The 14,681-nt window shown below is 36.7% G+C and overlaps 1 protein-coding gene across 2 annotated transcripts; it reads right to left on the bottom strand.

Moving 5' to 3' along the window:
- Window positions 1-233: 233 nt before the first annotated feature.
- Window positions 234-4,193, bottom strand: LOC145137097 (phosphoinositide phospholipase C 2-like). Of its 2 annotated transcripts, none has more exons than XM_079071238.1 (9): window positions 3,657-4,193; window positions 2,856-3,052; window positions 2,637-2,772; window positions 2,318-2,533; window positions 1,308-1,516; window positions 1,113-1,230; window positions 859-1,005; window positions 692-778; window positions 234-593 (listed from the first exon to the last, which is right to left on the bottom strand). In XM_079071238.1, exons 1-9 carry the CDS (start codon window positions 3,960-3,962, stop codon window positions 303-305), a joined length of 1,707 nt encoding a protein of 568 aa, XP_078927364.1. In that variant the 5' UTR covers window positions 3,963-4,193; the 3' UTR covers window positions 234-302. The 2 variants fall into 2 exon arrangements, with proteins under 2 accessions (XP_078927364.1, XP_078927365.1); XM_079071239.1 differs by having other exon boundaries at window positions 3,662-3,739.
- Between the last annotated feature and the right edge of the window lie 10,488 nt (window positions 4,194-14,681).

Here is a 14,681-nt window from a genome sequence, read left to right on the forward strand (position 1 = left end):
AGGATGAACACCCTTGACACCGCCATAAGCAATCTATCTCCACAATCAACAATCACTTCCATGGATTCAACGTATCATTGTATGAGGTACGTTGTATCATTAAACTCTCAACATCGACACATTAAACAGAAACCTCTTTGTAATGTTACAACATCTTAACAGATTACTTTGCTAGATAACTTAATTATTTAATTCCTATAACTTATCAACCATTTAACATCGAAAAAAAAATGTTACAATAACATCAATGGTGTTAAATGCATTACAACTAATTTTATACACCAAATTTCAAGTGAGTTATGTCAATGGTCAAACCGCATAAGCAGCTTTACAGTCTGATATACATCACCTTTTTGACTGTATAATGGAACCGATCGTATGCCTTTACTAATCTCCCTAACTGGTATGCATGTTTGTCCAGCAAAATCATCTTTTTCTGACATATCATATTCATGAACTTCGACCCGAATTAGAGCTAAATCCGGAACTCTTAATGTGAACTCAAATTCTTCATTCCATGTCGGATTCCAGCTGTCCTCAACTGTTTTTGATTTTTTCATTTCCGTATCCGCAGGTATTCCCGCAATTCCAATCTACATTAATATATACGTACCCCAAATCTTTTCTAAAAATATTTAAATTTAAAATAGAATTAAAAAATATATAAAGATTGATGGATTATCTCGTTTACCCTAGCGTAGAAATCGGGAGGAGAATATGCGTCGAAATGTGATTGTTTAAAATCATAATACCATCCTTCACCCATGTAAAGAGTTATCTGAAGTAAAACATCAACACTATTCTAATAAGCACTTTTAAAAAAAAAATATAGATATATTGTTTTAATTAGTGACTTGCCTTTAAGTTCATTTTAACAGGTAGATCCACCCTTGGATCAAAAACCTCATCACCAGCCTTCAACAAAAGTTGAGGCTTTTTAACATATCCGCATCCCCCATTACCCCTAAACATTCCTTGCATCAACCATAATGACCTTCCATAACCCTGTTATTATATTATAACTTATAAGGATTAAGGACCATAAACATTAATATACTTCAAAGTTTATATAACCAAAATAAAAAGTTTCAATTTCATGATAAAAGTCTAACTTGCATATTGAATGCAACCATCTGAGCTCCATGCATCCATCCGATCAATGGGTTGTAATTAGATGAGTCGAATCGTATTCCTTTAGGATACACCCTCAAAATATTTCTTTGTGTGAATCTAAAACAACCCAAATGTTATTGTTATTATACTACACAATAATAATAATAACTTTATAATTTCGAATGATGGAATACCTGACAATGTGTGGGCCATGAGTTTTTGCTGCTTTTTCAAGCTCGTGTTCACTTAAACTAAGACGACGTACTTTAGTGGGGTCCACTTTTAACCAATCATCCAAACCACCTTTTCCTTTTCCAGCATGGATGGCTATCAAACTTTTATATTCGGGAGCTGCATTATCATCATCTTCATCATCCGAATCATCATCATCATCTGAATCATCCTGGGAGGATGTACAACGTTAGTTTTCAACAAGGACAAATTACCATAATACCCCTTAAGGTGTTCAAAGGTTGGTTTTATGTTAGCCACCTAGCAGACCACTATGTATCTAATTTACATCTTATGTCAGCCACCTAGCAGACCACTCTGTATCTGATTTACATCTTATGTCAGCCACCTGGCAGACCATTGATTTACATCTTATGTCAGCCACCTAGCAGACTACTGTGTACTTGATTTACATCTTATGTCAGCCAGCCACCTAGCAGACTATTGTGTCAACCACCTAGTGGGACAGTGTGTAACTAATTTACACTTATGTCAACTAGCATGCCACTGTATATCTTATTTACATCTTTTTTCAACTCGTTTAATTAAAAGGGTTGGGTTAGGGTTGAAATTTCCAATCCGATGTCAACCCGTTTAAGAATTATATTTATTAAATATTAATATTTCGAATGTTAGACATCTCTAATTTTGTTTGAACATTTAATTCGTGTTTGTGGTTGTACTTTTTTCAAACTTGGACAATTATTAGAGTTTGTAACTTTTTCTAATTTTATTTGAATAATGATTGGAGTACGTAACTTATATAAATAGGTGTAACTTTTTATTTATTTATTTTTTGAAATTCAAATCGGTCAATATGTTTATTAAATAAACAGGTCAACCCGATTTTGACTCGTTTATTGTTGGGTTGGGTTCAGATTTTCAACCCGTTTAGTTAAACAGATATTTTAGGTTTTACCTTCCTAATAATTAACTTTAATTGGAAAAAAAAAAGTAATTTACATTAATGTACCTTATCATCAGAGCTTGCAATTTCACCACCCCAAGCTTCTGCATCCTTCTCCTTTGATTCATTTCCCTTTGGCTTAGTTTCCTTAGCTTTAAGGTACTCTTTTGGTGGTTTAGTAGATATAATAAACCTTTTCTTAAGAGATTCTGGTGAGGGGAATTCCTCTAAACATTCTTTCTCAGGAGTAAACAATGTGTCTCCATATATTTCATGAACCATCTACACTTTTAGTCATACAAAGATTAAATTGAAATCAAGAGCATCATCAATTCATCATCACTTGAATTCTAATTTTTATTTTCCAACAAAATGATAAAGTTACCTCTGCGACTTTAGCTTGAAGATCTGTGGTAAGGTGGTCTTCCAAAGTGATTACAACAGGGTATTCGGATGCAGAAAATGCATGATTTTTAATAGACTTTAAACATGTGCGAAGTTCAACAGGAGTTGTCAATGTCCTAAAGAGCATAACAAAAACAATTAATGAAAATAATACATTCACATTCAACATTATAAGAAAGAAATATTGTTAGTTTGTTACCCTCCATGAAGGACATCCACATCATCATTTGTTGAATTAGGCCATATATCTAACTCAATGACTCTTACACCTCTCTCCAAAGCTTGAATGATGGGAACATCACTACAGTCACTATTGAGTTGATTCCCAGTTAGATATGAGTTGTGGCCAGTGTAAATATAATAATGAGACAATGGAGCTGTCATATCTTGGTGAGCCTGAGATAAAAAGATGATCAAATATGCTTATTAACTAACTATCTTTCCCATGAAACTTGAAAGTTGATCACAGAGGATCACAAGATGATTTATGGTATAATGATGTATGGAATGCATGTTTGAGCATTGATTTTCGGGTAAAAGAATGAATACCATACTTTTACATATAAACTACTATGTTCTTAAGCAGATTATGTATTTGCAGATTTCTAGAGTGTATAGATTCTTTATGAAAAGAATTACTAATCATTCGATGGTTAGGTTTTAAAGCAAATTCATAAGCACAGAATGAAACTACGTTACTGCTATAACAAAGTTCTGATTTATGAGGACTCGGGATACTCAATTAAGCAGAGAATCTATGAGTTGGAAGTAATCTATCAGCATTAAAAGTTAGCGTTTATCAAAAGAGAAGCTAAAACCTCCATAGGAATCATTATCGACTCACATCATGAGAATCACGGAAAAAATAGAAACAAAATAATGCGTTTGAGGACTATATTCAAAGTCAATTGAGAGAAAAACAGCTCAATCGTAGAAATTCGAACAATAATCTAGCAATGTGCATAAACAAATGATGAAATTTGAATTAAAGTATGATTACCGAACCAGATGGAGATAAAACGGGATTAGAAGCGCCGAAGAGGTATTTGAAGAAGGCTTCGAGATTGAAACCCTTGCGATGGAAGATAGAAGGGGAATTCTGCGTAATAATTGCTTCAGCTTCCTCGATCGTAGCTTTGTCTTGTTTCTGAACCTCAATAAGGAAGCGTTGGAGGTGATCTGCGGTCATGAAATCGTTAGCTGAATACTTATTGAACAGGGACTTGATTCCGGTGGGAGGTTCGGCGGGGGGGATCTTGAAACGTCGTCTGAAACAGAGACATACTGTGAATGTTTGCTTGGACATGGGTGCATTGAATCACAGGGAATTGGGGAAAGGAATGGGAGATTTGGGGACGAAGGTTTTGCGTAAATGGAAAGTAAATGCTAATTCTTGCGATGGGTATTGGAATCGGTAGCAAAGCTATATTCCGGCAAGCTCACGAATAAGGATTGTTTGGGGGTGGCACGTTGACGGTTGTGATCGTTGAAGAATGTGTCTTTCTCATTTCTCAACCGATTTTGCAGGACCCACGGATATATGTAGATACATATTTTGGTTTGGACGCATAAAATTGTTTTCGAATTTAGTAAATAATTTAGAAGTATCGTGTAGATGGAATAAAAAAAATGTCAAAATATACAAATATCAATTGACTAGCTTTAGAAACCACCGATGGAAAAAAAAAACTAACACCGTTTATAATTTTAAATTGTAATTATTAATCAAAAATTTGTAAAATTTTAATAATTTACGAAGATAGAAGTTTTGCCTGTAAGATTATAATGATTAAAGAAACGATCAACAAAAGAATACGAATGGAAGAGGATAAATATAAATATATATATATATATATATATATATATATATATATGAAGTCTTAAATATATATATATATATATGAAGTCTCATTCAAAATTTGAGAATCGAAATTACCAAGTTTTATGGATTGTATTAATATCTTAGATATATGAAAAGGTACGAATTTTAAGGGGCGAAAATAGAGATTTCAAAAGTGAAGAGCAGATGGTATAGAAGTAATTTAAATTTTAATAACATGAGGATAAGAGATAACAAGGGACACAAAAATTATTCTTTTATTAAATATAGAAATAGAGATTAATGTTCAAATAAATTATAAAAAACAATTAGGTGTGAGACCCGTATATTATACGGGTTAATTTAAAAAAAAATAAACATTAAAATGCAAGCAGTAAATATTTTTTAATGTAAAACATTAAAATAAGAAATGAATTTAAATGTATTCATTGCAATTTAATTTCATATATATTATATTTAATATTTTACATATATAAATATATGACTTTAATTTTAAAAATTGAAACAAATGAGAAATTAACAAGTGGATGATATTTATTTCAAAAATACCATAAAATGACAAATGTCAAAACTCATGAGAGATTGACAAATGGCAAAAAAAACCTTTATTTATTAGAGAGGATAAGAAAAAATAATCAAAATGATATTATATTTGGTAAGTTATTATATAAAATTATTTATTCTTATTTTAAAATGATTTTTTTTTCTTATAACTAAAAACGTCAACAATAATACTTCAATTTCATACAAATTAGGAAAAGGCCCGTGCGTTGCACGAGTGAAAGTTTAGTGGCAAAAATATAAATAAGTAAAAATAAAGTACCAAAATTATAAAGAGGAAAAGTTTGTTAAAACTTTAGTGGCAAAATTAGTAAAAATAAAGTACCAAAACTTTAAAGAGGAACAGTTTGTTGAAACTTTAGTGACAAAATTATAAAAAAGTAAAAATAAAGTGGTAAAATTATAAAAGAATAAAGAAAAAGGATTTTAAAGAAGTAAAAGTGAATGTTTAGTAGCAAAAAATATGAAGAAGTAAAAATAAAGAGGCAAAATTATAAAAATGAAAAGTTTGTTGAAACTTTAGTGACAAAATTAAGAAAAAATAAAAATATAGTGTTAAAATTAGAAACATGGAAAGTTTCCTGGTAAAATTATATTATCTATTTTTATTTTATTTTATTGTTTATCTATCTCTTCTAATTAAAAAATATATGATACATCAATTTTTTTTTTGTGTATTTATACTTTGCCATGTGTTACTCTTTCAACGCAAAAAATAGACATGTACTTAACGGATTTTTAAATTTCAATCTCCTTTCTTATTTGAAATCCTAAAAATCACTAACTAAATCACCATTTTCTTTTTTTTATATTGATAACTACATACGACATCCAAATATATAGGAAGGAAAATTGTTTCCATGATTGATCTTGTATTGCATCTCTTATGCAATTATAAACATTCTTCTACTCACAAACAATTTGAAGGGTTTAATCCTAACATCCGAGATTTGCTTATACGATTTATTATACTTTAAGTTTTATTTTTCCTTGCGAGTTCTTTAATCTTAGTTCTTAAAAGAGTTTTTATGGTTAATTTAAAAGTAACAAGAAAACTTTTTATGCCATTTGAACTCTTTCTCTTATTACTCACAAATTGTAGGTCGTCTAAACTTCCAAGAAGAGAAGCCAACATCAATTTCTTGGTTGATTATGTAAGTTTCCCCATATACTCATGGATCGGAGGTCGTTTCTCCACTAATCCACTTAAAAATGTTCGTTGTTTTTACCTTTCTAATTGTTCGATTTCTTTTCTCATGTACATATTCGACTTTGGTTTGGATTCTAAATGGGTTTCTGGTAATGGTATGGCGAGCAAAAGTAAGGTTGAATGTACATAATTTTACATGGAACACTTTCTTATTTTTTTAATCTGTATGCTTGAGCTTGGGTTTCAAGAATAAGTTTAATTGTTTTATAGTTGGTCATTATTAAGATGCACACCATGTGTTACATGGAATGCCTTAATGAAACTGGTCCCATTTTGAACCTTTCAAACCACTAAATTTCTTTTACCAATAATAAGATATGATCCTTCTCGAGAAAACGTCCTCAAAGATCCCCCAACAACACTCCTAATAACAATAATTAACTAAATTTCTTTTACCAATAACGAGATGAGTTTTTTCTCCTCGGATAAGTATTTTCCAGTAACATCTGCATACTTCAAGGTATCTTTCTCATACATCATAATAGGCTTCATATGCTCATAGGAAGATGGAAAAGATAATATGAGCCTTGGTGCTTTATTAAGAACACTTAGATTAGCTAAAAAATTTGTATCTCCATTCATACGAAGAGTATAAAATCGTTCCTTGGGATACAGACGATTTGAGATGCATTTGCCTTGATACAATCGCTTAAGTTTCTCCTAAAGGTCCTTTGTTGTTGTATCCCATGCACATTTGCAAGAACATTATTTGCTAAAGACAAATAAATCGTATTTTCCGCTCTCAAATCCAAATCTTCTCATTTTTCATCACTGGCATTACTGGTTTTGCTTGAATCACCGTTGGAAACATAATATGGTTTCCCCTTCAATGCCTTATATAACCCAGAGTGAATCAACACATCCTTTACTTGAACTTTCCATAAACCAAAGTTGATTCTTACATCAATTTTCTCTACATCGAACTTCATGGGACTGTATTTTAACATTATATTTGTATCCCCAAACCGTATTGTATACTATAAAAATATACACCAAACTTATAAGTATTACACCCCAAAAAATCATTCCCAGTAAAGAGATGTGGGTCATAGTAGACACACTTAAGTATCATATCTTTCTCAGCCAGAACCTTCCCCCGATATTACGTACTCTCGGTTTCTATATAATTCTATCGTACACAAACCAGCTAACAAAATCCTCGTTTCTGACGTGGAAAGATCAGACCAAGTTGTAACCATAAAGCACAAGACGAACCTTCAAAGTAAAGATATACCTTCCAATATGACTAATAGAGATTAGTTTCTGGTTGTGGAAGATTAGATAAAGCTGCAACCACATGCCTCCAAAGGAAAAGATCAAATATATGATTAATTGTTATAATCATATAGACTAATCTCTCAAGCCTCCCCAAAAAACAACTACACTCTCCCAAAGTGTTAACTAACAATTTCTACGCTTTAAAATAAGATAAGAAAGAAAGAACCAAACACTTCAAGTGTATTTTGGTGGGGGTGCCTTGAAAACAAAGCCTTGGACTCATTTTATAAGCTTGGAGCCCACCTAAAGTTTCATCCTTATAGCAATGTGGGATGTGAAGTGTGACACCCTTGGTCTTAAGCATCTAATCTATAAGAAATATCAAAGTTTTATTTTACAAATGTGGAAATCTACTCAAATTTAAAACTCGTACATCCCAGGTTAAATCAAGTAAGCACAATAAAAATCTATCTATTTATATAAAAATGAAGAATACAATAGTAGCATCCTACTATTTAATCTTTCTCTTGTTGTCACACCCCAAAACCGAGAACGGCGGAAACGTTCTGGGGTGGAGGACGTCATGTACAGTATCATCACAATGCATAATAGTAAAGAAAAGCAACAACATCCATTCCATTAATATAATAATTGTAGTACAAGCATGTTCTGTACAGTTTGTAAGACACCAAAAGATATAATCAAAATAAAAGAGGAGTCTTGTATGTGCTCCATCTTCTCAAAAGCTGCATCTGTACCTGTCTACTGATGACCTGAGAATACAAGTTATTTTGAAAAGAGTTTATCAGCATAAAGCTGGTGAGTTCATAAGTATTTAGTGTCTTTGCTTGTATAAAAATGTTTACAACAATGTAGTATAATAGCTGATATCAATGTTTGACAATAGTATACTCCCTAGAAAATCCTATATTTTCCAGTAAAAGTAGTCTTCTACCAAGACCCGTTTGTTTGCATGTTTGATCCTTTGAAAATGTAAAAGTTTTCCCCAGTGAAACTATCAGTAAGAAAATATAGTTTTAGACTTTATTCATGTAAAGTAATGGGGAAAATAAGGTTTTACCCCAGCAGTGGCACTGCCGGCTAAATGAAATAAAATGCAGACTCCAGGTAGTATTAAATGTACAATACACCTCGGGGAGCCTGTTTGGCCTTTAATTCTTAATGTGTAATTAAAGGTTTGAATGTGAACTCGTATGTAACCATGCTGATTGACGATCGAATAACTGATGACCCTCCGAGTCATATGTAGTGATGTGACATTTTGTCACCCCTTGGCCTTTTGGCTGGGACCGTAGCTAGCAGTCGGGATGTGGCAGTGTCTGTCCCATATAGATCTATACACACAATGCCCGCTCTCCCTCCAGGAGACTCTGGTTACACGGTGATACCACTGTGAAGTGTCGTATCGAGAAGTAGTATGTCACATTCTAATTATAGTATATTCTCTTGTATATTGTATAATGTATTTTCTGGTATAATGTATAAAGTGTTCCCTTGTATAGTATATAGTATTCTCTTTGTATAGTATTTAGCATGTATTGACTCACAACCGTACTGACTCTGGTAGGCGTCATTGTAATAGTAGTAATGAGTAATAATCCTTAACTATACCTATTATAGTTAAATAGTAATGTTGGTTGCATGCCTTGGGTACACAAGGTACTGAACTGAAGTGAAGACTTTTATATCCAACACCAATATATATGATATATAACTAAGAATTCAACGACAATCGGACAAATAACAGAATACCCTAAGTCCACAACCAAACAAGGAACAGGAAATAAGGTGAGCTATCAGTCCTAAGTCCTTCAAGTCTTACTTATATAAATATATTAGTATAGATATGGGTTTCAAAATAAAGCAAGTTTAAAAGAGTTTGAAAACAGCTTTGGCATTTAAAGAGTTTGATAAAAGGTTTGAAACACTTGAAAATCCAAAGTTTGATGGTAATTTGAAAGCAGAAGCAAATCTTGTAGTCTGTTTTAGTTATTAATCACATATGATTAAAGCAATAACTAGAAATATTCAACTTGTATTCCCCCCCCCCCCACCCATAAAAACATTTAAAATCATTTAAAAGGTTAATTAAGGGGTATGAACTCACCTGTAGTGAGTGGAGTGGGTGGAAGTGCCGGGTAGGATGCTAGGTGTCAAGTGAGGACTTGAACACACACACAGATCCTATGTAACATGCAGTGATACATAAATGTATCTAATTAGTTATTTAATAACTAATTAAGCAAGTAAAGACACTCTAAATCAATGAAAACACTTTGTTTCAAGTGCTAGGAGTGCTAAGGGTTGCATCTAAGGAGAGTATGGCCTCACCTTGGAGTTTACTCCTCAAATGGGAACCCTATATGTGTTTACGGTTGTTGGACCATTTCCCCCATGAGTTTACGGCCGTAAACTCATGGTAATGGTGCATTTGTGTGTTTCAAGGTCCTATATCTCACAAGGAAGGGTTCTAAGTTCGAATCAAAGGCTTAGGAAGTGGTTAGGGCACAAAAGGACCCCTCATTGGAGTTTACAGTCCTTGGACCATCCTTGAGAGTTTACGGTCGTAAACACTTGGGTTTACGGTCGTAAGCCCATGAGTTTACGGCCGTAAACTCATGTATGCCTCAACCTTTTCGTGTTTTGGTGTTTCTAGCTCATGCATGCAAGTTTCTAGCCCTTTATCCAAACATTTGAAGGTGTTAGGGGCATCAACACACCATTTGGGGGTGTTTACGGTTTTGGGAGATCCCCAAACCGTAAACACATATGTTCTTGGGGATTTTGATGATTTTCCAAAGGATTAACAAGTATAATAAGTAATTAACTAGATAGGAAGGGTACACTTACTTATATGAAGCTTGTAAGAGTGATTAGAGCCCAAAAACACTAGTGTGTGTTCTTAGTGTTCTTGGTGTTTTGAAGAACACTTGAAGATCTAAGTAAAAACCAAGAATCCATGGATGAAATGATGTATAAACACTAGATTAAGTGTTGTATGAATGAATCTAGGAAGGAAACACTTACATTTTGGCGGATTTGAAGAAATGAACTTATGATACTTGAGAGAAAAAGCTTGGTGTTCTTGAGGTGGGAAGTGGAAAATGAGGAAAAGGTGTGTAAACTCATGCTATATGCATGAGTTTTTGGGAAAATGGTGTTTACGGCCCAAACACCTCTTGTTTGGCCGTAAACACCTAGCTAAGGTGTTGATTGTTTTGTTTGCTACACATCACTAATAACGACACTTCCTTTTATTTAATCGTTTGACGAAAAATAAAATAAAACACCCAAACGGACTTAAATCCGACCAAGAATGTACTGAAATGTTTTTGAATATTATATGAAGTGTTTAACTGTAGAGATTATACAAATGAAAATTTCGGGTTGTCACATCATCCCCCCGTTAGAGGGAATTTCGTCCCGAAATTAGAGTTCAGGCAACTAAGTTATTACAAAATAACTAAGTAAAAAGATGAGGATATTTACGTCTTATTTGATCCTCGCGCTCCCATGTGAATTCCGGTCCTCGCTTGGCGTTCCAGCGAACCTTCATGATTGGGATGCGGCTTTGTTTCGTTCGTTTGACCTCGCGGTCCATGATCTCTACAGGTTCTTCCACGAAGTTGAGGCTCTCGTTGATCTCGATCTCGTCGAGTGGGATTACAAGAGTCTCGTCGGATAGGCACTTTTTCAAGTTTGAGACGTGGAAGGTAGGATGTACATTACTGAGTTCGCGGGGTAGGTTGAGTGTGTAAGCTACAGGGCCGATTCTAGCGAGAATCTCGAAAGGCCCCATGTATCTTGGATTCAGCTTTCCACGCTTTCCGAAGCGTATCAAGCCTTTCCAAGGTGAGACTTTCAAAAGGACTCGGTCTCCCACCTGGAATTCCAAAGGTTTCCTTCGTTTGACTGCGTAGCTTTTATGTCGGTCTCTAGAGGCTTTCAATCGTTCACAAATCTGAACGATTTTCTCTGTCGTTTCCCGAATGATCTCTGGACCCGTGAGAGTGCTGTCAGGAACTCGTCCTTTAGCTAATTGAGTGTCACCCACCTCAGCCCAGCACAGAGGGGATCTGCACTTCCGGCCGTAGAGGGCTTCAAATGGAGCAGCCTTGATGCTCGTGTGATAACTGTTGTTGTAAGAGAATTCGACGAGAGGTAAGTGGGTATCCCACGCCTTCCCGAAGTCGATCACACAGGCTCGCAGCATATCTTCCAAGGTTTGGATAGTTCTCTCACTCTGTCCGTCGGTCTGTGGATGGTAGGCTGTACTCATGTCCAGCCTCGTTCCTAAGGAGTTTTGTAGTGACTGCCAGAACCTCGAAGTGAATCTACTATCTCTATCGGAGATAATAGATATAGGAACACCATGTAGTCGTACGATCTCCCTAATGTATGTTCTTGTGAGCTTCTCCATCTTGTCGGTTTCTTTGATGGGTAGGAAGTGTGCGGACTTGGTCAATCTGTCGACGATGACCCATATGGTATCAAGTCCACCCGTTGTCTTGGGTAGCTTGGTTATGAAGTCCATAGTGATCCGCTCCCACTTCAATTCAGGTATCTCCGGTTGCTGGAGTAGACCTGATGGTTTCTGGTATTCGACCTTGACCTTGGCGCAAGTAAGGCATTTACTCACGAAGGTAGCAATCTCTGCCTTCATGTTAGGCCACCAGTATGATTTCTTGAGATCCATATACATCTTATCTGAACCTGGGTGGACGGAATATCGAGTGTTGTGCGCTTCCTTCATGACCAAGTCTCTGAAGCCATCGTGTTTCAGTGTCCAGATCCGGTCCATGAGATATAAGGCTCCGTCACCCTTGACTTCTAAGTTCTTATCCATTCCTCGCAGGGATTCTCCCGCTACATTTTCAGGTTTCAAAGCTTCGAGCTGAGCCTCCTTTATCTGTGCGGGTAGATGCGAATGGATAGTCATAGTTAATGACTTGACTCTTTGACCAGAATATTCTTTCCGACTTAGGGCGTCTGCTACCACGTTGGCTTTACCCGGATGATAACGAATTTCGCATTCATAGTCATTGAGTAGCTCGACCCATCGTCGTTGTCTCATGTTGAGCTCTTTCTGATTGAATATGTGTTGGAGGCTTTTGTGGTCTGTAAAGATAGTGCTCTTCGTACCATACAGGTAGTGTCTCCAGATCTTTAGGGCAAACACAACTGCTCCTAATTCGAGATCGTGTGTGGTGTAGTTAACCTCGTGTGTCTTTAGCTGTCTTGAGGCGTAGGCGATGACCTTACCTCGTTGCATCAGAACACAACCGAGCCCCTGATTGGATGCATCGCAGTATACCACGAAGTTGTCTATCCCTTCGGGGAGGGATAGTATCGGTGCGGTGCATAAGGCTCTTTTCAGGGTTTGGAATGCCTTCTCTTGTTTCTCTTCCCAGTCAAAGGCCACGCCTTTCTGGGTCAATGTCGTAAGGGGTTTCGCGATTCGAGAGAAATTTTGTATGAACCTGCGGTAGTAGCCAGCGAGGCCTAGAAATTGGCGGATTTCCGTAGGCGTCTTCGGTGCTGACCAGTTCTCAATAGCTTTAATCTTGGATGGGTCCACGTGGATTCCTTCTTCGCTAACCACGTGTCCTAAGAATTCGACTCTTCGGATCCAAAATTCGCACTTAGAGAACTTTGCGTATAGCTTCTCTGATCGCAAGGTTTCTAGGACTTGTCGTAGATGATTGCTATGCTCCTCCTTACTTCGAGAGTAGATAAGTATGTCGTCAATGAAGACGATGGCAAACTGATCCAAGTAAGGACGGCATACTCTATTCATTAAGTCCATGAATACTGTGGGCGCATTGGTCAGTCCGAATGGCATCACCACGAACTCGTAGTGTCCGTAACGAGTTCGGAAAGCTGTCTTCGGGACATCCTCCTCAAGCACTCATAACTGGTGATACCCGGATCTTATATCGATCTTGGAGAAGTAACTAGCCCCTTGCAGTTGGTCGAATAAATCGTATATACGAGGAAGAGGGTAACGATTTTTGACCATCAGTTTGTTGAGTTCTTTGTAATCGATGCACATACGGAACGATCCGTCTTTCTTCTTCACGAACAAGACCGGTGCTCCCCAGGGTGAGAAGCTTGGTCTTATGAAGCCCTTGCTGAGCAGTTCGTTAAGTTGACCGGACAGTTCTTGCATCTCAGCAGGCGCTAGACGATAGGGCGATTTGGCTACTGGGGTAGCTCCTGGGATTAAGTCGATTTGGAACTCGACTTGTCGTTGCGGAGGTAAACCTGGTAGCTCTTCTGGAAAGACGTCGGGGAAATCGCGTACTACGGGGAAGTCTTTTAGGTCTTTCGTTTTCTGGTTCGTGTCGACGACGTGTGCAAGGAACGCGCGATATTCCTTACGCAAGTACTTTTGGGCTTGAATACTTGAGATGATACGGAGGCTCGTACTGGGTTTGTCTCCGTAGATCAACAAGGTTTCGTTATTTGGTAGGTTTAGATAGATTGCTTTGTCGAAACACAGGCTATCGGTACGATGGAGACTCAACCAGTCCATACCCACAATGACATCGAAGCTCTTGATTGCTACTGGTATGAGGTCGATTGGAAACGAATGGTTATCTAGCGTGAGGGTACAATCTATGTAGATCTCGTTAGAACTCTCTGTCTTTCCGTTAGCCATTTCTACGACGAAGGTTTCTTTTAGTGGTTTCGGTGATTGTTTAAGTAAGTGTTTACAGTTTTGGTTTACAAAGCTCCTCTCTGCCCCACTATCAAATAGGATACAAGCATAAGAGTTATCAAGAAGGAACGTACCCGTGACTACTGTGGGGTCTGCTACTGCTTCATTGTGGCCAATAGCGAGTAGTCTGTCTGCTCCTCCCGCATTCCCAGCCTTTGGTCGGTGCAGTGGCAACCGTTGTGGTTGCTGATGGAGTGTAAGGAACTTCATGATCAATCAACCTTTGGGCCAAATCCTTGGCACTGTCAAAGGTCGTAGGGTGTGATGCTAGAACGTTCCCTCGATACGGGGGCACTAAACCCCAGATGTATCTTTCAATTTTCTTGCCTTCGGTGGGGACCATGTTAGGACACAGAGTCACCAGGTCGCAGAACCTGGCTGTATACGCCACTATGTCGGTCCCCTTCATCTTGAGGTTCCAGAGTTCCTCCTCGAGTTTCTGGATTTCGCCCCT

The sequence above is a fragment of the Lactuca virosa genome, chromosome 9 (assembly GCF_052849685.1).
Source record: "Lactuca virosa cultivar CGN04683 chromosome 9, Lactuca_virosa_CGN04683_v6, whole genome shotgun sequence".
Classification (NCBI taxonomy): domain Eukaryota; kingdom Viridiplantae; phylum Streptophyta; class Magnoliopsida; order Asterales; family Asteraceae; genus Lactuca; species Lactuca virosa.

Bases quoted from the DNA above. Each gene is read 5' to 3' on its own strand.
- LOC145137097 (XM_079071238.1), bottom strand. From the start codon at position 3,962: ATGTCCAAGCAAACATTCACAGTATGTCTCTGTTTCAGACGACGTTTC. The intron at 1,517-2,317 runs GTACATTAATGT...ACATCCTCCCAG, and splicing joins TTGCAAGCTCTGATGATAAG to GATGATTCAGATGATGATGA. The intron at 1,006-1,112 runs GTTAGACTTTTA...ATATAATAACAG, and splicing joins TGGTTGCATTCAATATGCAA to GGTTATGGAAGGTCATTATG.